Source organism: Pararge aegeria, chromosome 12 (assembly GCF_905163445.1).
Source record: "Pararge aegeria chromosome 12, ilParAegt1.1, whole genome shotgun sequence".
Classification (NCBI taxonomy): domain Eukaryota; kingdom Metazoa; phylum Arthropoda; class Insecta; order Lepidoptera; family Nymphalidae; genus Pararge; species Pararge aegeria.
In genome coordinates, this window is record NC_053191.1 from 6,640,277 (window position 1) to 6,667,086 (window position 26,810).

Genomic DNA, 26,810 nt, shown 5'->3' on the forward strand with positions numbered 1-26,810 from the left:
AACAAATAAAATCCCAAATCCGCCCTGCCGGGAATCGAACCTGGGACTCCAACTTAAAGCTACATCGCTCACCGGGTCGACAAAAAAGTGATCTCAGCGGCACGTCTTTGTCTGTAGGGTGGTAAGTAGCCACTGCCGAAGCGTCCCACCAGATCAGACGAGAGAAAATTCGGAACAAATAAATTCCCAAATCAGCCCTGCCCGGGACTCCAACTTAAACTACATTTCTCACCGGGAGGTCGACAAAAAAGTGATCAATAGGTAATGAACCTAAGAGTAACAATACGTAAACTATTCACCTCATATATCTGATGGAAAGGCAGCCTAAACGCTCAATAAAAGTCTCTCCATAAAGTGAGAAAGCCTTTGAGATGAAACATCGAAATAAAATCGTTTTCAACGGAAAAACGTAATACCTATACACCGCCTAGCGCGCCTGTAAACCCTCGGTTACGTCAGAGGTTAAAAATACCCTATTCGCTGTAATTGGAATGTAAAACATTTATTTATTTTATTGCATGTTGTTTCTACTTTGATTGATTACACAACTTATATAAATAAACAGAGGTAGTTGTATTGGTTAGGTAAATTTATATATCACGTGCGCTATTATGAGAGAGTGATTTAAAACATAAACCCACAATGCTGCTTTAATGCGGGCTGGCGGGCTTTCATGATTATAACACATGCTAGTAATAACAATCGAGACCGACAGCTTAGCGTGCTCTCCGTGGCACGGGTGTGCACCGTCTAATTCTAACCTCGGGTCGGAATTGTCATTTTTTTCCCAAAATCCCCCCTTCGTCCATTGCCATTCCCGCCAACCTTGACTTACGCTTCTATACTACAAAGCTAACGAATTAAACATAGAATCATAACTACTACTCAAAAATGGCCCCTAACGAAAATACGAGTATAACCTTGGTGGGAGTAACTTATGAAGTGTGCCCCGCAAGCGTTTAGTTCGCTAGTCATTCTGGCAGATTAATTGCCAGCCAATCACGGCTTCTCCCGTGCTGTGCTGACATACAGTAGAACCATTCATGTACTTTGCGATTTAATTCATGGTGCATGCGCATATCAGTCTATAATTGCGCATGCACCATGAATACCCATTTCGAATGCCAAATTGTTAGAAAGAGCGATTTTAACGTTTTTATCGTTTACTACAGGATTACGAGGTTTAACCTTCACGGCTTATTATAAGAGCTTGAATGGAGTTAAATGAAAAGTATGAGATCATCTCACGTACCTACGCATTATCTTACCTGCAGCGACTTTGCAAGCTCCGTGTCGTTGTATCTGCCGGTGGCTCTTCTATCTGGTAAGATATATTTGGGTAAGGATTTGAAGAACCACGCGCCTGACTTCTTCCACATCTCACGGGTTTCAGCGCAGAGGTTGCACATGTACTGGTCTCTTGAATATATTGGAGATCTGTGTAACATAACGTTCCGATAAGTTATATTTCGAGGTTAAACTTTTAAAGACTCTGTGAGGATTTTTCTCAAACTAAACCTGGAGATCTGCGTAAGAGAAGGCCCTGATAAGTACTTAGTTTGCCAGTTTAATCTAATAAAGGAAAACTATAACTGAAGTGGAATGTTGTGGAGAGTGAATTGGGGTTTTGTATTATCATTTGTAAAAGCCTAAGTACTAATTTAAACTATAATCTATTCGTGCCAACTTTCACTGAGATTCTGGCTTGATTGAATGAAATGAAATGAAATTTATTGTTAAAATATTAGTCATTTTACAAAAGTGTTGGGAATCCTGAAGTAAGTTTTAAAATAAAACCTGTGTCTCAGGGGAATGTGAATGACAAACATCTATGCAAACTTTTGCATTTTTAATATACAAATTGAAACAAATGAAATCTCACCCTGTGGTAAACAATCAGTGTAAGATGATAACAGCCTTACCTGCTAGGAGGATGGCAGTTCTCTTAATTCTACTTATTACATCAATAGTCAACTGTCGCATTAAATATAGTTTTATAAACAACGTGTAAATGAAAACCGAAATATTTCCTCACATGCTATAAAGGTACATTATTTACAGTCTCTGAGACTTATTTGAGAAACCGAAACGCTAATAGTTTTTGAGTAAAGATCTACCATAGATTTTACTGAAAAAAATCAGACACAGCCCTATCATCACATGAAAATTAAAATCAAGTGACGCCTGCCAATTTATTGAGTACGTGTCGCGTAGAGTATTTTCATTGTAGTGTCGGTCATTTATCTTCAATAGGGTTGTCATAAGTAAACACTACGAATGTTTTGAATTAGTTTGTATGCAAATATAAATATGCTTCTTTTGATTTAATATTTTTACAGGGTGATTCCTTATTAAATATACTTATGTACCCTTCAAAATTATTTCGTAATTCAGTTACATGTTGTATTAATATATAGACGAGCGCTTGACCGCAATCACACCTGATGGCAAGTGACGATGCATTCTAAGGTGGAGCGCGCTTATCTAGAAGATACCTATTCACTCTTGATTTGAAGGCCCTCATATTATAGGTGGTGGGTAAAATGGAAGCTGTAAGGGCATTTCAGATCTTTTCAGTGTGAATTGAAAACGAGGATGCAAAGCGCTTCAACCACGTAGGGACTTCTCCCAAGGGGAGAGTTTCACTACGCTGGGCAGACGGATTGGTGATCGCAGTAGATGGTTATAGTAGAACGGAGGACGCAGCTTCATTACTACTCTAGTCGCCTTTTTAGAAGGTCTATTTTCCATTGAGGATAGTGTTTCGATTCTCGAAAACGATAACGCAGTTGCGAGCGTGCAAATCAGAAGCAAAATAAGAATGTTTAGTGTGAAATTTACTACATACGTTCACTTATTCGATCGCGTGAAAGTAAGCTTCGTTTTGTATGGAATGGAGACGCGCCATCTAGGGGCTATAACTACAGGCGCGAATAACTAGAGGCGCCATCTACTAACTAGATGGAAAATTGTAACTAAATGGTTTACCTGTGAGGAGGTGTGTCGATAACACATTTTGGGCACGCGGTGTTTTGGCACATGGAGCATGTCCGCAAAGGAGCCAACAGCTTAGACGTCTCCCCACATAACAGACAACTACGCGGAGCGGGACCCGATGCTGAACGGCGCATTCCTGTAAAGATACAGACTTAAATTAAAATTGAAATATAAAAAAAAAAAAAAATTACACCCAAACACCCAAACACACACGCACACACACACACTTACAAACACGCGCACACCCACAAACAAATCAAATGTACTAAGCACCCGCCTCAAAAATTTTTATAATTCTCTTTTTTTTTTTCATTTATTTATTTCTTTTTTTCCTTTATATAATTTTCCCTGTAAAATTGACAAACGTTTGTGATTAAGACCATAGATATAGGGAAGACACTGTCTCCTGTACAACAGTTTAAACTACCGCAGGAGACAGGGCTTCACACTCATGAAATGTATACGTTTATTTTGATAAAATAAAGATATTATTATTAAAAAAAAAATATCTAATAGCTAGAGCTATTTTCCCAAAAATTCATTGGAGTTTTAAAATCATTCCAAATATAACCCTTTATTCTCCCATCCTGTTTAATAAAATCCAGTCATAGGATTTTGACTTATTTGAAGAGATCTTGGGAGAATCACTAGGATGTAAATTACCTGTATGCCAAATTTTATGAAAATCGGTTCAACGGTTGAGCTGAACATAGGTAACAACCAGATAAACAAACATACACACTTACGCAAAGTCATAGGCGCCGCGTGATAACTACAGAAAGCAACATACAGGCAAATGCTATGTTACTCTTACTTGAAAAATAAAGGGCATTCTTACTAAATTTTAACCGCTATTTACAGAATTTCCAAATATCCTTTCTTAGCTAGTATCTCCTCTCTGTCAATACACATATGGCAAATTGTTGCTCCTTAGGTCCAGCTATTTTTGAGATCTCGTGGGTAATGAGTCAGTGACCTTTCACTTTTATATTAATAGATAGCAGCATCAGTATGAGTACACCGTAAGGAAGTATTTCTAGAATTAATGTGCAAGTTTTTGTGTAAAAGAATTTCAGTCCACTGCCTATATCTGTCGACTGCTTGAAATCCTTTCTTAGCTAGTATCTCCTATCAATACACATATGGCATTTTTTCCTTCTTAGGTCCAGCTATTTTTGAGATCTCGTGAGTAATGAGTCAGTGACCTTTCGCTTTTATATAAATAGAAAGCAGCATCAGTATGAGTACACCGTAAGGCAGTATTTCTAGAATGAATGTGCAAGTATTTGTGTAAAAGAATTTCAGTCCACTTAGACTTATTATATGACTAAGCTCTTTAAACAAAGACAAATAAAAAAGTTCTTATTGGCATCTAAATCCTTACCATTCCGCACTTGGACAGCGTAGTGCACAACGCCCAAACCCTTCATTCTGAGAGAAGACCCGTGCCTGGCCCGGGCCCGGTCCACGACGTGGTTTAGTGGACCGTTATGGCATCAATAGGTTTATAATGATACCTCCATACTAATATTTTAAATGCGCAAATGTGTCTGTTTGTTTATTTGTTTGTAATTGTAAGTTTGGCTCAAACCCTGAACCGTTCTTAACGAAATTATCAAAGAGATAACTTGCATCCTTGAGACTGTTCCCGCGTAATTTAAAGATAATATTTTTTACTTATTGATGAATCGAAGATAGATTAAGGAAACTTTTTAGTCCGTCATAATAGATAGTTCACTTGGGATTTTCATAATACTGAAATAAACGCGGACGAAATCGCGAGTCGTGTATCTTCATAAAACATCAAGCATAAAAACTTATTCTCTATTAGCCATTCCATGAGTTTTAGGGCCTTAATTAATTAATATTGAAGTTAGCTTCATTGTTAAGTAATTGCCATTAAATAGAGTACCTACCTACAGAGCGTTGACGGCTAGTTAATCAATTAAAAAGAGATCGAGAGCGGCGGGAGGCTGTGCGTTACAATCAATGTAGGTACCTACCCAGTAAATGTAGATACTTATGTGTAAACTAGCAGGGTGGGGTTATACAGAAAAACAAGTACATAAATAAAATAAATAAAAATATGATCGCTGGTTTTTCACATTTGTAAAGCTGCCATATAGAATTTCGTTTTAAAAATTTCATCCATTGTTACTTGGGACACACATCAAAAAAAGGTTGAGACATTTAAATAAACAAATATACTACGACAATAATCGCCATCCAGCCCCAAAGTAAGCGAAGCTTGTGTTATTGTTACTAAGATAGCTGATGAAATTTTATATACATAAATATTTATAATATATAGATAAACACCCAGACACTGAATAATATTCATGTTAATCACACAAACATTTTCCAGCTGTGGGGTAGGGTCGCGACCCACTGCGCCAACCGCATTTATAAGTTGGTGGAATAAAGATACTTAAAGTACATTAACTCAAGAAAACACACCCCACTTTCTGTTACAAAGTATGGATTTTAACAAAATAACAAGGCCTTTCTGCCTCAGGAGATGCTCTGCATGATATCTAATTAAGTACTTATTTGTTTTATGTTTCTGTAATAATATTGCCTTGTGACTTGTTCCCATTATTGCAATTTTTTATTTTCTTCAAAGATTGAAATATGGTTGTAACCTAATTGCCTTCGAGAATATCGAATCATATTAGGAAATAATCAGCGATGATACTGTCTCTTGTGATATAATAACTCAACTTAGTTTGGTTAGGATAGGGTTTCTTACACGCGCTGGCTGGGTTGCGGTTGTGTGCGAAAGCGTTCCCATGACCCAGTCACCAGGCGATGAGTTGGAACACCGTGGGGTTTTAGTCGGTAAGAGTCCGGCATAACCACTGCACCTCACCGTGGTGTAGTGGTATCCATGAGGATTTCCACACGAGAAAAAAAAAACGAAAGGGTTTCCTACACACTCGGACAAGCAAAGTGGTGTTGCCAGGGCTGGGTAACCTTCTAGTTTGCCTGAGTGCTGTGGGTATCTTACGAAATATCTGGTGAAATTTGACAGTTTTACTCCGGTTTTTAATTTTTTGTCCTGTTTGCATTATTGTTAAGCAAGAGCTAGACTCGATTTTTTTATATTTTCGGCAAGAACCTCCGATCTGTAGCAAAGGGTGAAAACGGATGGACTAGATGGTTTGAGACCAGGGTAGTGGATGGCTTGGCCAGGTATGGGACTGATGGCGGGATGGTGCGGGCAGCGCAGGCTGTCTCCATCGAGAGGTTTGTAACATAGCCTAGGTTTTGATCTAGGGGGAGAAATTTGTCGTCAGCGACTGACCACTGTACCGTATCCTACACTTTTGCTTCCTGTGGTTTCAAAGCGCCCTCGGTGGCTGAAACAGGGTCGTCCATCGATCAAAAAGAGGCCCTTGAGTTGATTTTGTTATTCCATCACATCTACAAAGCGAGATAGAGTACTAAGTGCAACGATATAGCTCATTACGATTTACCTTTTCAACCAGACCTTAGCTAATCTTCGCAAAACCCTCGTAAAATGGCAGAAGCCCTCATACCTTCAAGTCTTGAAACTAGTCGACCAACACGTCGTGCTTCTACCTCGTCGACCTTCTCAGCCCTCTTAACAACGGCTGCGATGGCTTCCCTTTCGTTTTGAGTCAACGGCGGTTCGCTTCTTGCAGCACTCCAACCAGTTCGTAATCTGCAAACAAAACCTTTGGTCAAGCTTATAAGAGTGGTACCGAAAATCGCCCTCTCTGAAGATGCAACATTGTCTCTCTCTCCTAGTCTCTTATTACTCTTATTACCTTTATTTTTCTGGATATTGCCGATGGAGTTTTGCCCCTTATGACATGGAATTTCTTAGAACTTTCTTTATATACTATATTACTTTCTATATTTCTATATATGACATATACTGGTCTATTGGGGAGCAGCTTAGCAAAAGCTCTGTTAAATTGTTATAGCTGGCTTAATTCGATTTTTTTTTACACGGACACTGTTTTAAAAAAGATTTGGACATAAGCTTCATGGCTTATGAAGTAGGCTTATGTGCAAATCTTTTTTATCCACAAATGTGTGTCAATTTTTCCTTTATAAACCATTCAAATATTCGTGGCCCCAATTTGTCAACCTTTTAAATCTCCTATACAAAAGGGTTGTTTGACACGAAATAATCTGTTAGTACATCTATAGATTTCAGTGTCTCTACTCTCTAAGTTTAAAATAGGATTTTCAAACAATCTTCTAACCGCCATTTTGAAACTTGAGGAGATGGTTTCAGAAATTAAATGTCCCTCGTTGCTTTAAACCATGTTCTACCTTAATAATTAAAACAGGTAAATTCTAATTAGGTAGCAGCTAAAGAAAAAATATACTTGATTGTAAAAAATTAATACCCGTATGTACCTTTTTGATAGCTTCTTGGTCAATGTATAACTGTTTCAACATATACGTGTATATCTAATTACAGTTAGAAGGTCGTTTTGCGATAGCATGTGTTCCCTACGGGTAGCAGCGTCCCGTGGAGCCTGTATACAAAGCCTTGATGGAAATGAGATTTTTAGGTAAGGAAAGGTACTAAAAGGCTTTTACTGTAGCGAAAGAGGTAGGTTGGATTCATTGATGGCCGACTAGCGCAGTTTGCAGCGACCCTGTTTTCCGAGTCCAAGGCAGTGGGTTCGATTCCCAGTACTGGAAAATGTTTGTGTGATGAGCATGAATGTTTTTCAGTGTCTGGGTGTTTATATGTAGGTATATTATAAGTATTTAAGTATATTATTCATTAAAAAATATTCATAAGTCATCTTGGTACCCATAACACAAGCTACGCTTACTTTGGGGCTAGATGGCGACTACATTTATTATTATTATATAAGCAAGCAAGATATAATGTGCTGTGTAACCAATTGAAAGCCTTTTTTTTTTTTTTCTAATTCTAAGGTTAATTAATTAGGGTAATTAAGCGATAAGGCCGCCTTTTGTATTACTACTTCTTTCGATATGTTTCTGTTTTTGTTATATTTTAAATATGTTAATGTTGTGGTATACAAATAAAGAGTTTAATAATAAAAGCCTCTATTTTCATTAGAAGCATCATTAGCCTATAATAACGTCCTACGGCGGTAGCCGCAGAGTTCGTAGTTTATTTCAATAGTCTAGCTAGTAATAGTGTAGCGAAAACTGAATAATATTAACTTCGTTGAATAAAATTCATACAAACAAATATTATAAATGCGAAAATGTTATTGTTTGTCCTTCCTTTACGCTCTAACTAAGAAACCAATCAACTGATTTTAAGGCAGAAAGTTAATTAAAAGCACGGAGCGTAACATAAGCTTCTTTTTATTCCAGGAAAACCAGCGGTTGCTAAGGGATTTGTAAAAAAAACGTAATAAACGTAGACTAAGAATGCGGGCAACAGTTAGTCCTAAATGTGTGAAAGAATATTGCCTACATACTACATTTAGCTTCTACATTGCGCAACGTGTCTTTTATTTGAAATCTTGAGAAGGCAGTAACTATTCATAATTTAAAACGAAGTAGCATCCGCGGTTTGTAGGCTTAGTGCCCGTTTTCACTAAACCTAGGCAACACTGAAATCGAATGCCTAAATCTTAAGGCGGTCTATAGAAAAAAAAAGTGTGTGCGTGTAACCTTTACGTGTGATTGAAGTAAAACTTTTGTTATTATTTATTGATGAAAGAGTAAAATGTTCCTGGGATTCCGCCATTTAATTTAATATTGACTATTTCACTTTATATTCTATTTAAAGTTTATTAATATTTCTTTCACATTTTATAAATATTTTCATTTGTTATATAGAATAATTGAGAGAAGTTAATTGAAGATTAGGTCAGCACATGTCAATATAACCTTCTCATTGAATATTATAGAATGTCGCAATCGTCAGAAAATTATTTAATAATTAATTTAATAGAAAAGTAATAAATAAACGTATAATTAGTAAAAGTATATATCACGAATGCTTACGACCAAACAAAATTATTATTTTTAAATAGCGGAAACTACACAGACGTGTGACGTAAGCGTTACTTCCGTCAAAAAAAAAATGCGTTACTCCCTAGTCGCGCCTAAAGACGTTTTACTTCAAATAAGGTTTTGCCAACTCTTAGGTGATAACTATTGATTAACGTTGATGTATGCCAAGGAACCTTAGATTAGGCGTTACTTATTTAGTCGTAATTAATCTTTTAAACTACCCAACGGATTCATATGAATTTTTCAATAATAGACTGAGTGATACAAGGTATACGCAGTTAACATGCATACTATAATAGAGAAACGCAAATAAATTAGAAGACTTGTAATGTGATGTCGCAACAAACATATTTTTGCGCGCATACATATTTATCTCTGGCGACCTTACTAGATACATTAGGTAAATTAATGTACTACGGAATTGTATTGTAAATCCGTGCGCAGCCGGGGTGGGTCGGTAGTATAATTATAGATAGTTACAAGATTTTGATATTTTGTAACCAATATGTTTTATCTCGTTTGCTAAATTCGACGCAACGTATCTAAAACTTTTTATCTCTTCGATATCAGAAGGATATGATAATATGGCAAATGGATGTGTGGCGCACGTGACGTCCTTTAGAAATACCCTTCTTAGTTCCCATGGATATCCCATCAGATTACATAGTAATACAAAAATGGCAGTTTCAAAGGTATGATAATCTCACTAGTTACATAATGTTAAAAAGTTAAACGTAACTTTCCTTTATCTGATTAATTACTTATTTGTCCGCCAATATTTTATTTTTATTTTTGAAGTTATTTTATGTTTGAAGGAAAGGAGAGTTTTCTGAATATGTGTATTTTTTTATGTTTGAAAGTAATATGCACAGAAATCTTAATTTATATTTTTATACTTACTTAACGAAAATATATATAGCTTAAATTGGTTCTTAGTCTTTCGTACAAAAATGCTAAAATAGTGTGCTTATGGTGCGACTTGACCCGTCTGTCATAATGTCATACTTTATCTACTTAATAATAAAATGCACTTAAAATTTTGATTTAAAAAATAAACCTTTATAAAAAAAACACTATACCATCGTTATCTCTCGAGTTTGCAAAGTGTTTAACCTGAAATAGGTGATAATCGTAGATGAATATGGGTTTCAGGGTTTCATGAATGAATGAATGAATTCATATTTATTGTACGCCACAGAAACATGTAGAATAATTTGAATAAAAATTTAACGAAAAGTATACAATTTGGCGGCCTTATCGCTACAAGGCGATCTCATACGGGCAACCAATGGCGCCTCATAACAAATTATGTTAATATAAAAGAAGAATAATTCATGAATAAATGAATGAATACACTTTTATTGTACACCACATAAAATACAGGAAAAAATATAAAAAAATGAAAATATTAAAAGAAAAAAATATATATTAACTATGCAAATTTCATCAGACTAGCACAGTTTTGCACAATCATTGTCAAAAAAATACAGATTATATGAGTCCAGAATTATCGTCGAAGTCAAACAATTATTTACCAAATCACTATTATTTTCTTTCTAGGTACGAAACCCTCGGTTCATTAGGCTAACTTGCACTTGACCGGTTTTTATTTAAATTATATTATTAATTTTATAAATTTTTTAATTTATTTAATAATTATCGTTATTCATTGTAATTTTTGATTTTTTTTATTTTGTCCTTTTAATTAATTTTTTAATTTTATATTTATAACATGCCATTTTAATCAATTTATACTGCAATTTTAATTTTAATTCGGTTTTGTATATTCGTAATTATTTCTTTTTCTTGTTTCTAATATTGTTATATTACTATGGGCTTTGCCTGAAATAAAGAGATAACTATTATTATTAATAATAATAATATTATTAAAGACAGCCATTTAGACAAGTTTGCTAAAAAAAATCACTCGATAATTAGAATTCAGACAAGTTGTAAAAACATACAGATACAATTCGTACCAGAGCTGAATATTTTCAGGCAAAGCAAAATTTCAATATGATATCGACATTTACGGCACTCGAAACACTGAAGCTTGTACGAGCAGATATTTTCGTATCAATTATAATTTTCAGCTTCGGTAGTGCTTAACAACGTGTTATGGACTGCAGATATGTGGAATAATTTATTTGTTTATGATCAGTTAAAACAAGAGATCAATATCATCGTGCATTGTAATATTAATTGTTTGTTACTTTACATTATAAATATAATGCGAAAGTGAGTTTGTTTATTTGTTAGTTTGTTTGTCCTTCCTTTACGCCCAAATTTAGCAACTAATAAACTTGATTCTTGGCATAGACTTAGTTGAAAGGGGGGAGAGTAACAAAGGCTCCTAGGAAAACAAACGGATCCCGCGGCATTTGTAAATAAGGACCGGAATAAAACCGGACAACAGCTTGTTTGACGACCTCCCGTAGGATGTCCCGGGTTCTATTCTCGGCAGGGACAATTCGGAAATTGATAATTTCTGATTTTTCCCTAGTCTGGTCTGGTGGAAGGCTTTGGCTGTGGCTAGTTACCATCCCACTGACAAAGACGTGCTGCTAAACGATTTAGGGTTTCCTGTGCTATGTCGCGTAAAACCGATTAGGGGTATGACTACCATGCTCCCTAACACGTTAAGCCCGCTACCTTCTTAGACTGCACATCACTTACCACAAGGTGAGATTGCAGTCAAGGGCTAATTTGTAGTGGAATAAAATAAATAAAAAGGCTAGCATCCCACTGCATGGCACAAGTCTCCACTTTTCTAGGAAGGAGTTATAAAGCTTATAGTTAGATTTTTAGTGGAAGTAGAGCCAGTGACGTACATACAGGGTATGCACAGGGTATGCAGATAATATAAAATGCAATAAGGGTAGGCTTTTAATAAATGTTACAATGCCTATCCTAAAAGTTTTTTATGTCTCGTACTGGAGATATTCTTCATTTTATATCATTTGCATACCCTGTGCATACCCTGTATGCACAGGGTATGCAGATAATATAAAATGCAATAAGGGTAGGCGTTTAATAAATGTTACAATGCCTATCCTAAAGTTTTTTATGTCTCGTACTGGAGATATTCTTCATTTTATATCATTTGCATACCCTGTATGCACAGGGTATGCAGATAATATAAAATGCAATAAGGGTAGGCGTTTAATAAATGTTACAATGCCTATCCTAAAGTTTTTTATGTCTCGTACTGGAGATATTCTTCATTTTATATCATTTGCACACCCTGTGCATATCGTCTATGCACGCCACTGATCGTACCAAAACGCTAAATCGCTTAAGTATTAAATATAATAAATTATTAATAAATATTAAGCAGCATTCTTTTTCTGCGTTTATTACGGTTTTATTTTACAAATTCCGCGAGAACTTAGAAAAAAAAACTTACTTTCGTGTTTTTTCTGGGATGAATAGTAACCTTACAAACTTACTCTCTGTTCTTTATGCCAAAAATGAAGTTGATAGGTAGCTGTGTTAGGGCTTGTATGAAGGAACAAACTTTTAAATTTTTACTTTTTACGGTATACTTTACTATAAGTTAGGTTTTTTGTAATGTTAATTATCTGCATACCCTGTATGCATAGGGTATGCAGATAATATAAAATGCAATAAGGGTAGGCGTTTAATAACTGTTACTATGCCTATCCTAAAGTTTTTTATAACTCGTACTTGAGATATTCTTCATTTTATATCATCTGCATACCCTGTGCATACCCTCTATGCACGCGTACGTGATAGAGCTTGTCCGGGGAAGTATTATCGCCATGCCTATTTCATTGATGTGTTCGGGTGGTTCTGTGGCTTGGTAGCCGGTGTAGTAACAGCTACATGAGGCTTAATAGGCGGCACTTTGTTCGGCGTGTTCCTAGCATGCGAAGTGTTGCCCTGTTAATAGATGATGATTATCCATCATCTGCTTGTTCCGCCAGTTGACAACCGACTGGCGCAGTGGGCAGCAACCCTGCTTTCTGAGCCCAAGGCCGTGGGTTCGATTCCCACAACTGGAAAATGGTTGTGTGATGAACATGAAAGTTTTTTCAGTGTCTGGGTGTTTATCTATATATGATAAGTATGTATTTATGTATATTATTCATAAAAATATTCTTAAGTTATCTTAGTAGTGCCCATACCACAAGCTACGCTAACTTTGGGGCTAGATTGCGATGTGTGTATTGTCGTAGTATATTTATTTATTTATTATTATATTGCTATAAAGAAAAAGTTTTGCACCACGCAGCTGCAAAACGGATTGGTCGACATTTATTCAGTTAAAAACTCTTTTACTCTACACCGTAAAGCTCGGAATTTTAAGTCTTTCGTGGGGAATATAGTTCCAACAATTCTAAATCTATTCTAGTTCTAATTCTAGTTATAACAACTTCAAATTTAATACAACTGTGTTTCAGATAAACCAACTAGATCGTATGATTGCGTACTTTTATAAGCACTGATCGATAGTCCATAAATTCATATATTTCGTTGGGGTTTTTAGATCGAAAGTTGTAGATTGGTTATACATAGAGTTTTTTTTTTATATTTTGAAGCAGACACTTGTCTCCCAACATGGTGGTTGGAAAAATTACACATCAATTTTCTGTTTATAACACTATTTTATTTGTGTTTTTGCGTGTGTGTGGGTGTTCGTGTGTGTGTGTGTGATTTTAACTTAAAATTCTACATTCTTCCTTCTCCTATAATACTGATTTGTTACTTTACCTCGTTCACAGTATGATATAGCCTAATGTTTAAGGCTTATGGTGCAGTGGTGAACGCTATTGTCTAAAGTTGGGTGATTCCCGGTTCGAACCCCGGCGGGGAAAATTTTAGGATTCATGGTTCTTTTGCCGTGGCCAGTTGCAATCCACTATATAGACTAGGACATTCCACCAACCGTTTAAGCGTTCCGTTACGATGACGTATAAGAACCGATAAGCGGTGTGGCTTTTAACTATAATACCCCTAACAGGTTAACCCGTTTTGCTTACCATCATGTGAGATTACAGTCAAAGGGTAACTTCTAATGAAAAAAATGGTCCGTATTAATAAACCGTCATCGAGCAAAGGCCAGGTAAGAATCTATGCTTATGATCGAACTGAAAAACCTGTTCTTATTTCGAGGTCAGTTTATAGGAGTAACGTGCCTTAGTTCTTTAGTTTTATATGTGTACGTAAATAAATAAGTAAATATTATAAAAAAAGCAATGTGTAATCTCTTGTTTCAAACGTGTCTCATTGTAATATGGACCTTTGAAAACGTAGATCGAAACTGCAACGTTTCCTACTAGATGACGCTACAGTCGCTATAAGACTGATGTAAATGTATATACTAATTTTCGGCATCGATGGTAGTAGAGCCGTAGCTTAACTGCAAAGGCCGCGATTGCCAGAGAGTGCGACTCTCTGGCAATCGCTGGCGATGGTTCAAATCCTGTCGGTTCCGAAAATGTTTATGTGCATATTAAATTTATAAAATTGATAATTCCTCGAAGTGTAGGTAAAAACACTAATAAAAAATTATAAAATAAGTAAATAATTAAAACGTAAATACATTTTTATGTATTTTTAGTAATATTTTATTAATTATTTAAACATTATTTTGTGTGCACCCTTACCAAGAAGGGTTCAGGTTAACGTCATGTAGGTACTTTTTTAAGGGATAAGGCCTCTTATTGTAACTTTTTGTTTGTTATTACGTATGATATACAAATAAAGTGTATTTTTTTTTTCATTGATTAACTATTGATTATCAGGTATTAGTTTACCGCATTCTTCATCCGCGTTTATTTTGTTCTTTTACTAAAACGTGGGAAACATTTAATTTCCTGGTATAAAATGTAGCTGTCACTCTCCGTCCTTTGAACTTAAAATCAAGTTGATTGGTTGATTAGTTAAGGCTTAAAGGAAGCACAGACAAAAAAACACACTTTCGCTGTATAATATAAGTAACGATTACCAGATTACTTTTGGCTCAACATGCTCGACTAACGTAGAATAGTATTAGCAAAAGTGTGTATTTAAACTGCCCCAATAGACAACCTATCCAGATAAGTTTCGACTTAGATCAACATTAATTAACCAAAGCAATCGTATAACTTTCATACTCGCAACTAGGCCACACAACCGCTACAATATTTAGGTAAAGGAAATAACATCTTTTGTTGAATCTCTCAGATGATATTACAGAGACGCCATGTTAGTCTTGCTTGGAATGTTTAATAATAGATGCCAGTATTTGGTCTGCGTTATTGTGTAGGGACTCAAGTTTTATATATTACCTATTCTTCGACATATAGAGGGTCTTAAATTTTTCATGGGAAAGATGGTTTAACATGTAGACACTTTGACAGACCTACGTTATTTCCGGATTGATACAACAGTCGGATTGTATCCTTCAGTGGTGGACTCCACAAGTCTTTGAGAACATTATAGAGAACTCTCAGGCATGCAGGTCAAGATGTTTTCCTTTACCGTTGAAGCAAGTGATATTTTAATTGCTTAAACATTATTTATTTAAAATTTTTGGGAAATCCTTTGGGGATAAAGGGCGCTCTTCAGGTGGTAAATAGGCCATTATCACAACTTCCTCGTCAAATGAAAGACGAGGAGAGCCGATCGCAAATAATAAGGTTAGCACAAAGAGAAGATAAGTGGAGTCTCCTTCTTCCAAAACTGCACCACAGCAGAAATGTATAAAGCCTTCTAGTTCTTTAATCCGATCCAAATGAAATCTCAGTTGCCTACACTGTGACTGTGTGAGTTCAAAAGTTAGTTGCAGGCATCTTGCGACTATAACTCTTTTTAAGTACGATCGGACACAGAAGCCTTTTAAACACGGAACTAATAACGTAGGTAGAGTATATCTATTGTATTGATAAAAAGTGAAACTTCAACAAGATAATGCAGCGCGTCCCGAGGGGTAGATAATGGACTATAATTCTAATAGTATTACACATAAAAGTGTAATCGATATGCATCCTTGGAACTGGAGCTCTGAATCATTTATATAACTAGATATAATATAACAACTGAATTGATACAGCTACTTTTAATCCACTTCAGCTTTTGATCGCAATATTATTTGAAGGGAGTTTTCTAATGAGTAGCTAATTAATAAGAAAGCCGATGTATTGAGGAATGCGAATTAATGAATGAATAAATGAATGAATGATTAAGTGAATAAGTGGCTGTTAGTTGCTTATGTTCGGATCAACAATGTACTGCTTTTGTACTGCAAAAATCTTGTTGAGATTAGGCACTCTTGGAACTCATGCAACCTCGAAATGGACATAATGACACTACTTTTGTAACGTTCCCGGTAGATTAAAGAAGTACCTACGGTTTTAATCGCTACCTGCGGCTTGACAACTAAAATAATCTTGGCGATACTGTGCATGGAGGTAGCTTGCATCCTAGAGACGTCACATAGGATACTTATATGATATATGGTGTGCGGGAACGATATACTCGTATGTAACGCACGGGAGAGACGGGCGGGGGGCGCGGCGGCGAAAGGCACTCGCAAACGGACCACCGACGACGCGATCAACGATTTTATGAATCATTGTTACCAACGTTGTACTTCTTATTATAATCACCTGATTTATATTTAAATCAAAGCGACCGTCATAATGCCAAAATAAAGTAAAAGTTACCGCACGATGTCAAGAAAAAGGTTTGAAGTATAATTTATGTTTTACAACTTCTATAGTATTACTTATGTATCGAATGGTTAAATTAATTTATCAACATTGCCCCCATATGTTATTGGCCGTGAATGCAATAAAGTTCATAGATTATTCCAGCTCCACGCTTGCTTCCCTAAGCTGCCTTTTCATCTAAGGCCAAGTTTGGACAAGGAAAGGCAATTTAGAGTGGATTCTGGCAATTTATTAGAGCGATTAATAAATGTGTCTTAGTAACAAGGGTAACTATGGCCAGACTCTTAGGCTATTGCATGTCGCATACAGTCGCCGATTTTCCCTCTATGTAGGTATTTTTTAAAGTAATTAGATATCACGTGATATCACGTGATATCACGTTCACAATGAAAGAAAACATCGTAAGGAAACCTGCCTGTGAGTTCTCCATAAAGTTCTGGAGGGCGTGTGAAGTCTACCAATTCGCATTTGGACAGTATGGTGGGACTGTGGTCTAAACTCTTCTCATTTTAAGCGGTGCCTTGTAGTGGTCCGATGATGAGTGATGATGATGAAGTATTTTTTTGGGAATATTTGGAATTAATTTACAACTCTTAATCATCGTAATTAAAACCTATGACGGACCCTGCTGAGCATAGGTCTTTTAAAAGTCACTAGCAAACTCCTTAAGCGGCACTCCTACCCAAGTACGGAGACAGGCCCAGGAACAGACGATGAAGAAGAAGCGGCTTGTGTCTAGCAAACAGCTTGTAGCGGGTGAAGCGGGGGTCGCCACTTCAGCATGTTGGGAGCCAAACGTCCATCGTTCCTCTGAGCTATGTGCCCAATTTTTTTCGACTTCGAGCTTCACAAGTCACTCAGCTAATCTTCTCATTCTGGGTTTTCAAAGTTTCTCTTCATTTCTGATTTGACTACTTACTACAAAAGTCCAGTTGGTGACCTGTTCGAAAATTTAGTGAACAGGGCAGTGGGACGTATGTTATGGATATAATTATTGATAGATCAAGCAGATGATCAATGGAAAATCGTAGCCTATAAACAGAGTAATCCATCTCAGAGCACGCAAGGAACACGTCCTACAAATTGTCGCCCAGTTCAGTAACCTGAGTCATAGGTGTTAAGTCTTATGAGCCTGTAACCCGCAATCTTTCGAACTTCTGACCATCTTACCGGAACACAGCATTGCTTGCAAGTTCATCAAGGTTCGTCAAGGTCAAACAGATAGCTTAACATTCATCAAACACTTAGGATCGAATTTTCTAATTGGGACAGGACTATTCTTACCTTTTGAATGAAAGCGACGCAACGCAGCCAAACAAAAGCAAGTTTTGATAAAAGAGTGTATGGTAGCGATAACACGGATACCCTTGATAGCTGTCTATTGATCAAGCGTCTACGTGAAAGTTTTAATTACGGTCCCTGACATTTTTACTTGGTTCACGATAGTAGGGTTTCAAAATAACTTTATGTATTAACTTGCCACAGTATACTTTAAGTAATAATATAGGTACTTTGTATTTTGAACGGTCTTCAATAGTTTGAATTTTTTAGGTTAGGTTGGGTTAGGTTAGGTTCTGAGATAACAAATATCTCGTATTCAGAACTCCGACATTTATAAGCCGATTGCGAAAAGAGATCTATGTTTTCGAGGGTATGAATGTATGTATGTGTATTTCTTTGGGAAGCATAAATAGCTTCTGGGAAGCTTCGTTTTTTTACTGTGGAAAATAGATTTCTAGATAAATATTTAAAAGTGCAGTCCCTCATCATGGCCTTGTCTATGGATGTAAAAAAAGACCAATTCTTCAAGAAATTTCTCGTAAGTAGCTACCTATAACTTAATTCTCCAATCTTGGTGAGTGCAGTGAAATTTAGTCACACTTTAAAAGAATGAACAAAAATAATGTGCATAGAACAACATATTACATTGTTTTTGACATATAGCTCATTATTTTTGATGTCCTAAAAGAGTCATGTTTAAAGAAGTTTGATCACATGGGTGACAATTATATCATACAGTAAAATAATAATGCGTTCCATTTTCTGAAATTAGAACATTTTAAGTACACAGGAAAGTATTTTAATTGTCTAGGCATGTCTAGGCACAGCCATCCTAACCGACTCACTGATAAACTTGTTTCTTGCTCCCTAGTGGGACACACAGCGTAGTACTTCGTCTCTAGTACGCAACGTTAGTACGTAATTCACTCTAAAGAACAGTAACTAGCCTTGCTATGCTAACATAGGAATTGCACGCAGTCGACAGTCGTCGATCCCGAGTATCGATACTCTCTAACGACAAATTAAACGTCGCAAATAGTGTGCAATTTAATTTTATCATCAAATAAACCTTGTTCATTTTATTTGAGCATAATAATTTTAGTGAACGTTTGCAAAATACAAATCAATGGAATGAATTAGAAAATATACATAGATCTTTATATTTTATTTACTTCAGCATGAAACGTTTTTTCAGCAGTTCGTTTGGGTTTCCTCTAAACCACAAAACTGAAGTTGTTTGTAGAGGGAAACAAAATAGAAAACTACTACATTTTTTGGCTTGTGATTTTCAAAAATGACATTTATAAAGATTCCGAGGTTGCAGATCTTATCTAACTGTTGCAAGAAGTGTACACTGACGTATTTAATTATACATTGGCACATGCCATTTAACAAACTGGCTTAATGCTATTTAAGCAGAGTACTAGGTATCCGGAAATAGTATGAGAAAAAGGACGGCTACAATTACATTACAGTTGTGTTAATTCAGTTAAACGCAACACTCTAAAGTAAACTGAAAGGCGGGCGTAAGAGGTCTAGCTTAGACAATAGAAAATGGACGCGTTCTTTTACTCGCGATTTAGCACTGTAATATCGTGTCAACAATATCAATACAATATTGCTCTAAACATGCCATTGCGCGGCGATATTTTATTACTGAATTCGAAATTTAATTCACCAAGGAAATACGGGTGATATTGTGGTCAGCGCACATCGTAAACATTGTAGAGATGAGTTGTTCGCGGATAGTCCCAAACGCACACAAATCGCATGTAACTTTCCACAGAATCGTTCAAACAATGAAAACTTGATGAGTAGGTATGTCTAACGCTTTCATAGTTTGTTTGAGTAAATATGTTTTATACATAGGGATTATAGCATTCTCTTTGATGTATTGTTACGTAGCCTTTGAGCAAGAAAGTTCTAGTATTACTTATTGTTAACTAATTATTTATTGTTAACTAGCCGATGTTAGCAACTGCGCAGAATCCATGCCCGTATGTAGAAATCAAGCTACATTCGAAGCTTAAAGCAAATAAAAAATCAAATAAGGTATATATTTACCCTTTGGAGGTGGCATTAACACTTTATAAGATTTTAGTAGGCACCTACTTCTTTGTCTCAAATGAAATCCAAAATACCCATTTTCTTGAATATAATATCATCAATGAAGGCATTCAAACGATCTTTCATTTCTTATTTCACCCGTTTGGGGTGGTATTTATAAAAGCTATTGAACAACGTGTCTATTGTTTAACGTATATGTTAAACAATAGACACGTTGTACACGTAAACAGTTAAAAATAACTAAGTGGCGCGTACTTCCAAATGTAAAGGCATCTGGCAGATTCGAACAACAATATTTTCATTGCAACCTTGACTAGGCTTCATAGTTCTTTTAACATTTTATTTAAAGGATAGCACTGATTGCGAGTAATTGTGTTCCTTCTTTCATCTCCAAAGATGTACTTACTTATAAAGGAGTCCACACACCAATGCCCTACCCGACACAAAACGGCGTTTAGGTGTCGGCAGGCTACTCAGCGTCACATCTCTTTACGAGTATGAAAACATTTTTGGTAGCAAGATATCAAAAGTAAACCTACATATATAAGGCTTGGGTGTTTAGAGTATCCGATCTTAATGAACGGTTTTAAATAAAATTTGGTATAGTGGTAGCTGATATTCGGGGTCAACATATAGGATACTTTTTATCTCGATAAACAGTAAGTTTTCTCCGGGAGAGAGGAAGAAAGTTTTTTTAAGATAGATATTAATTTATTTGACTAAGTTGCGCCGGTCAGCTAGTAACATAATAAAAGTAGACCTGCAACTGAATCTTATACATAATTTTATTATAGTGTTTTCGTTTTCTACTAGATGACGCTATAAGGACTGATAATAATGCATAATAATAATATATTAAATTTTGGCATCATTTGTATGCAAACCTTAGCTTATATGGTAAGACGCTAAAACCGCGATTGCCAGAGACTCCAGAGAGTATTTTATAGGCATTTTAAATTTGAAAAAAGGAAATCGTGCGAATCCGTTAAGATTTGGTGGAGATAGATTACAAGAGTGGCACTATGTCGAATTTATAGGACATGATAATAAACTTTAAATCAGTCCTTTTCGAAATTGTTAATCGTTAGGTTGCGGCTTGTGTTATGATGTGCGATAAGCTTTACAAACACCATTAGCAATATGATAAAACTGTGACACGGGTCAGCCTATTCAATGACAGATCGCTGTAATTTATTGTAAGAAAATGATACGATAAAAAATTAGGTACTTGCCCATTTATTTACGTCTAACTTACATAATAAAGTCCGCCTTGTGTCTAAGAAATAAGGACAATGTTAAATTATCTTGCCTATTGTCTCATGTAATAGGTATCAGATTATTTATTTCATACTAGCCCTGCATGTGGCTTCGCCCGTTAGATACTATTCATATTGCACAGCAGGGTACATACTACAGTATCGCCGACACAAGAGAAATACAGTTTTAGTAGTAGTTAAGACAGAGTTCGTCCGGGGAAGTACTACCGCCTTGCTTATTTCTGCCGTAAAGAAACATTGTTCCGGTCTGAAGGGCATGCGGCGGATTAACCACGTAGCAAATGTAGCAATTGCTAAGGGCCCCTATTTAATACCGCTCATCTCTACCTGACTGACTGACTGACTGACAGACGCACGCACACGCACACCGACATCGCCTATAGGTACTTACTACACTATAATCTATCCACAAAATTGTAACCTAGCAAATACGTACTGTATTTAAGATACGTTTATATAGTATTGAATTGCGTTTTTACCACTTTATACTTAAGAACCTATAGCAGATCAAGGGCTCTTTTAAAGAATTTGCAACGGGCCCTCGCATGCTTAATGAGGCAATAGGCAATAGGCATACCGGTGTAATTACTTTTTACAGGCCCGTGAAACTTGACACCTACGCCTCAGGTTGATAATAACAGGGCGGCACTTTACAAGACGTGTTGCTTGCATGCACTGCGAAGTAAAAGTTAAAAGTGCTTCTCGGGGGCTGTGTGTGTGTGTGTGTGTGTGTGTGTGTGTGTGTGTGTGTGTGTGTGTGTGTGTGTGTGTGTGTGTGTGTGTGTCCCAAAGTGAAGTCACCGCTTCAGTACTCCTTATTCAGTAAATAATTATCTTTTTAACTGGCAAAGAAAGTACCTTATTATCTCAGAAGCATCGCTTGTCTAAAGAATTTTCTTGTTATACTTAATGATGAATGATTTATTTAAATAAATGAATTTCCCTTTTCTGTAACAAAATGTAGCAACTCACATTTTTTCATGGAATTACGACGCTTCATGAAACAAACGGGGAGAGGGTTGGTTACTTTATGAGTAGGCGGTAATATTTGTTGAAGTCCCTGTTATGCAATGAACAATACATTGAAATTCCTATAATCCGCTACAACCAAAGTTAGGTACTTGGTTGTAGCGGATTATAGGAATATAGGGATCTACGGTGTATTTATAACCGACTTCAAAAAAGAGGTGCTTAGGTAAAGTTAGTTAAACTCAGGTGTTTTTGTTTTTATCTATTTTTCATGTATGGACGGATTTGATAAATTTTTTTTCTTATCTCAGTAGGGAAAATTAACGTTCTTTGTCTAAAGTGCGGGTGGAAAACACCTCATTACTTTACCACGGGTGGTAAAATATTCAAAAAGAGAAGTCATGCTTTACTAATTTTTTATGTTGTTGTTTTTTTTATTTGAACCTTTTAGATCATGCAAAGATCAATTACCATACAGCCTAGCTTACTACATAATTTATAATAGACAATAAACGTTGAAGAATTAAACGTAGGCCGATAATGTAGGCACATAAACAAAATTAATGGTTTAATTAATGCTTAAATCAAAATAAGAACATTAAATTAAAGTTTAAAATAATTTTTAGTAGGCTGATTAATAAATATAAATACCCTGGCAAAAAATAGTAGGAATTAATTACTAGAATTTTGTGAAAAAACAAGAAATATTTATGAATATTTTATTCAGATTTTGATTAAGAAATATATATATATTTTATTCAATTCATTCTTTTACTTCACGATCGACATGAAAGAATTATGTTCAACTCGGGAACACATCCCACTCTCACCCTAAAACTACATATGTACTGAGATTTCCGTCTCGTTAAACTCTCGTCTATTGTTCGAAAGGGGTTTATTCTGATATCATCATTTAAACGAATGGACGTCCACTACTGGACATAGGTCTTTTGTAGGATTATTATGGCTATAGAATAGCCTAGGATTAACTTAGACTCAACATGCGTCGCGTGTCCTTTGGATAGGTCACAATAAATAATGGCACTAGTGGAATGTTAATATCTGTCACTTGTAACGAAAACAAAGCGAGCGGAAGAGGATGTTGCAGGGAGATAGTAAACGATGTACCTACCTAACCGTAGCAAGGACGTCGCAACCTCGACTCTATTTTTAGAAATTCATACTCTACTATCCTTTTTCCTGAAGCCATGAACCGTTAACGATACGAGTTTTTTGTTTTGTATATTAGAACCAAAACGATAAACATATAATAAGATATAAAATAAACCTACCAGATCAGTCTGCACACGATAACTTCCAAACTGATCGATTCCTAATTGATGACTCTTAAAACTTTCGGCTGTAAGATTTAGGAGGTTGGGTTTCTCGCAGCCCAGGTTGCCGTATGAGGAAAAAACATAAAATCGATCGGACACCACTTGTCCGATCTATTTTATGATATTATATTTAAATAAATAAATAAGTTTTCGTTTCGTTTGTTTGCAAAAAAATAATGTATATAAGAGCCTTCCATAAAAGAATTAATTATTATCTGCTATAAAAGTCCATAGACATCGTTACCATGGCAATATGCGCACTTTATCAGCTGAGAAACCTGTATAGCTTTCGTTTTGACTCGCACGATCGTTTCACCTTTTATGTTGCCCGGGGCTTCATCTTCGTGTTTTGGGTTTTACATATATTTAACGGGAACCGTATATTTTTTCCGAAATAAAAGTAGCTTGTGTTAATCCAGGTACAATCCTGTAGTATCCAAATTTCAGTCAAAGTTTAGTATAGTTAAGTTGTTTTGCGTGAAAGAGTAACAAACATTCATACATCCAGCGTCACATACTTTCGCGTAATATATTAATTATGTTGGTTCCGATCTGCGTTAATAAGCTTCTCCTCGTTCCTAAAAAGACAGTTTTGAAATTAAAAAAATTGGTAATCTTAATAAAGGTCATTCTTACAAAAGATCGAATTGAGTGATGATAAGAGGAGTTCCGTCGGGAGTTATAAGGTATATCAAATTCTCATCAACTGCACCAAAGACACAAAGCCGTCAAACAAACAAATAAAACACGGTGCACTGTTTAGTGCGAATGTCAAAGACTGGAATTGGAAAGATCGAAAGTTCTTAAATTATGCCAATCATTTTAAGTAATATATTACGATAAGGCAAAAATGTAGGCTAAGACATTTGTATTACTACGTTTGTATTTTATAATTTATTTCACATACCTAAATATTATACCTCAGCAAATAATTAATACTTAAACCTAATATATATTTTTTAATTTTATAACTTTTCAGATTTTTTTAATTGCATTGTGTAATATTTGATTTGAATACTATTATATATTTTATTTGAATTCACCTGAAATTCATAGAAACAAAATGTTATCAACATTGAAAAACATAAACAGTGCAAACTTTGGGTAAACACACAAAGTACTTACTTTGACCGTAAAGAAAGCTGCCGGTCGTTTGGGCACACATATTTGTTGGCTTTGCTTTGAAAGTTCATCGCTTAGTTAAAAAAAAATATTCACTGTTCGAATTTCAATTTTCGCGCGCGGTAGGAGTAGAGTCGCACGCTCCCGCCTGTTGATTTGTTCCAACTGTTGCGTCGCGCGTGGCTACTAACTAATAATCGATATTTTAACAACGTTCTTGAAAACAGTAATACATTTAATGAATCATGTCATCTCATCAGAATAATATTTGGTAACTATAAAAAAGGTTTCGGGTGATTTGCTTTGATTTAAATTAAGAATGACATACTTGTGTGGCACGCAGTTTTATTTACATTCAATAATAAGACAAGAACCTCTAAAGCTTTTATCAATAAATTGGCTTTCTGAGGTAAAAATATTTTTTACTAGATAGTTTACTAATATCAGAGAACGGACTGGCAGTTACTGAGATTAGCGCGTTAAACCATAAAAACTCTTCACTATAGGAAATATTTTTAAATAGTTACTTAGTTTTGGTTACTATTTGGTGAACTAAATAATCAAACTATTAAAATTAATAGTATAATACTAAGAATTAAATGCAGTTGTAGCTTGATTTCTAATTTATTTTTAAAACCTGTATTATATGTGCTTATAAAGCTTAAATTATTGAGGTTTATACGCACCGTCATTTAAACTGCGATTTGAAAATCAGTCACATAAAAAACTTTAATACGTACGAGACCTAATATTATATTACTACTAGCAATTAATCGCAAGTGCTTTCAGGCAATAATTAGGAACTTAAACTTTTTATCACATAAGTGCGCGGTTTAACTTTAAACAAGTGTTTTGTTACAACAAATACATTAATTACTGCTAAAAGATACTAGTTGAAGACTTATTTAATACGGCAAAGAGGATACAAACACTTCGGTATACGGTACGTGTATCTGATCATTCGGCAAGCACAGAAAATAAAAACGTACGGTAGGGATGTGTAATCTATCACACTATCTGATAGCACTTATCGATTAAAAAGCTAAATTTTGCTCGAAATTGATCGATTATTAATAGATAGATGGTGCATTTCATCATATTCATTATAATCAATTTTATGACTTGGTATTTAAATATAATGGAAGGGCATCTAGATTAACCTTTAAATTTAATATTTGAATAAAATGGTGCTAAGTTATAGTATCTTATTAATTCTAAAAGAAAGGGTACTTAGCGTTCTATTGTTTTAAAAAAATGTGCGTGCAGCACTGAACGCGTAATAGAAGTGAAATATTTCATACGTACCTAATATAAATTGTTAAAATTATTGACATATTGCACACATATGATATTAAAAGCGTGTTTGTTATAGCTGATTGAATTACAATATATATCAGCTTTCTTTTTCCTTCTTTAAATCCTAAATACCGCCACAAAACAAATTACTATAACCGCTGTGGTTAAGGTTTTCATTAGGAGGACAGTTTGAAACCACAAAAATTAACCTTGCAAAAGCTAATTCAATGTAATAAATTAATAAATATTATTAAAGTAAAATAACATATCGGATAAAATTATTATTCGGATAATAATTATATAAATAAGAGCCTACGAATCGAAAGTCGCATCACTAAGTATTTCAAATTATTGCTTGACGTGACGTAATGACGTCTCGTCTTCTCTTCAGTAATAATGGCGCACCTGCATAAGGTGGATACTTTTCTGTAACAAACTTTTATTGTGTGGTGGAGTGAAAACAAGGTGATTTTTAATGCCGTACCGCAGGCGATTCTCCGCTAAAATGCCGGACTTCGATGACGAGGTGACCGTCGTCGATGTTTACGATCTGGCATCGGACATTGGAAAGGAATGCGAAATAATTATCGAGAAATACGGCCCTGAGGCCGTGACTGCTCTGTTGCCGAAAGTGATAAACGCTCTGGAACTGTTAGAAAACTTGGCCGTGCGTAATGAGAAGGAGAATCAAGCCTTACATGAACTGACGGCGAAAATATCACAGTTGGAGAACGATAAGATCGAGAAGGCCGAGTACAGGCAGCGTTTCGAGAAGGTAAGTCCTAGAGTTCATTGTTATTTGG

At 35.5% G+C, this 26,810-nt stretch overlaps 2 protein-coding genes across 8 annotated transcripts in view; one reads left to right on the forward strand and one right to left on the reverse strand.

Moving 5' to 3' along the window:
• LOC120628203 (rabphilin-3A) overlaps positions 1 to 24,832 on the reverse strand; it is a 56,067-nt gene extending 31,235 nt beyond the window's left edge. Inside the window, exons 1-4 of the mRNA XM_039896456.1 lie at positions 24,715 to 24,832; positions 6,537 to 6,682; positions 2,989 to 3,133; positions 1,269 to 1,437 (exon numbers count right to left, since the gene is read on the reverse strand). Of these exons, the coding sequence (XP_039752390.1) occupies positions 1,269 to 1,437; positions 2,989 to 3,133; positions 6,537 to 6,682; positions 24,715 to 24,782 (528 nt within the window). The 5' untranslated portion in view covers positions 24,783 to 24,832. The remainder of the gene's footprint in view (positions 1 to 1,268; positions 1,438 to 2,988; positions 3,134 to 6,536; positions 6,683 to 24,714) is intronic.
• Positions 24,833 to 26,390: 1,558 nt separating this feature from the next.
• LOC120627802 (RILP-like protein homolog) overlaps positions 26,391 to 26,810 on the forward strand; it is a 42,393-nt gene continuing 41,973 nt past the window's right edge. For all 7 annotated transcript variants that reach the window (XM_039895846.1, XM_039895840.1, XM_039895843.1 and 4 more), the window contains exon 1: positions 26,391 to 26,782. In XM_039895846.1, the coding sequence (XP_039751780.1) occupies positions 26,483 to 26,782 (300 nt within the window). In that variant the 5' untranslated portion in view covers positions 26,391 to 26,482. The remainder of the gene's footprint in view (positions 26,783 to 26,810) is intronic.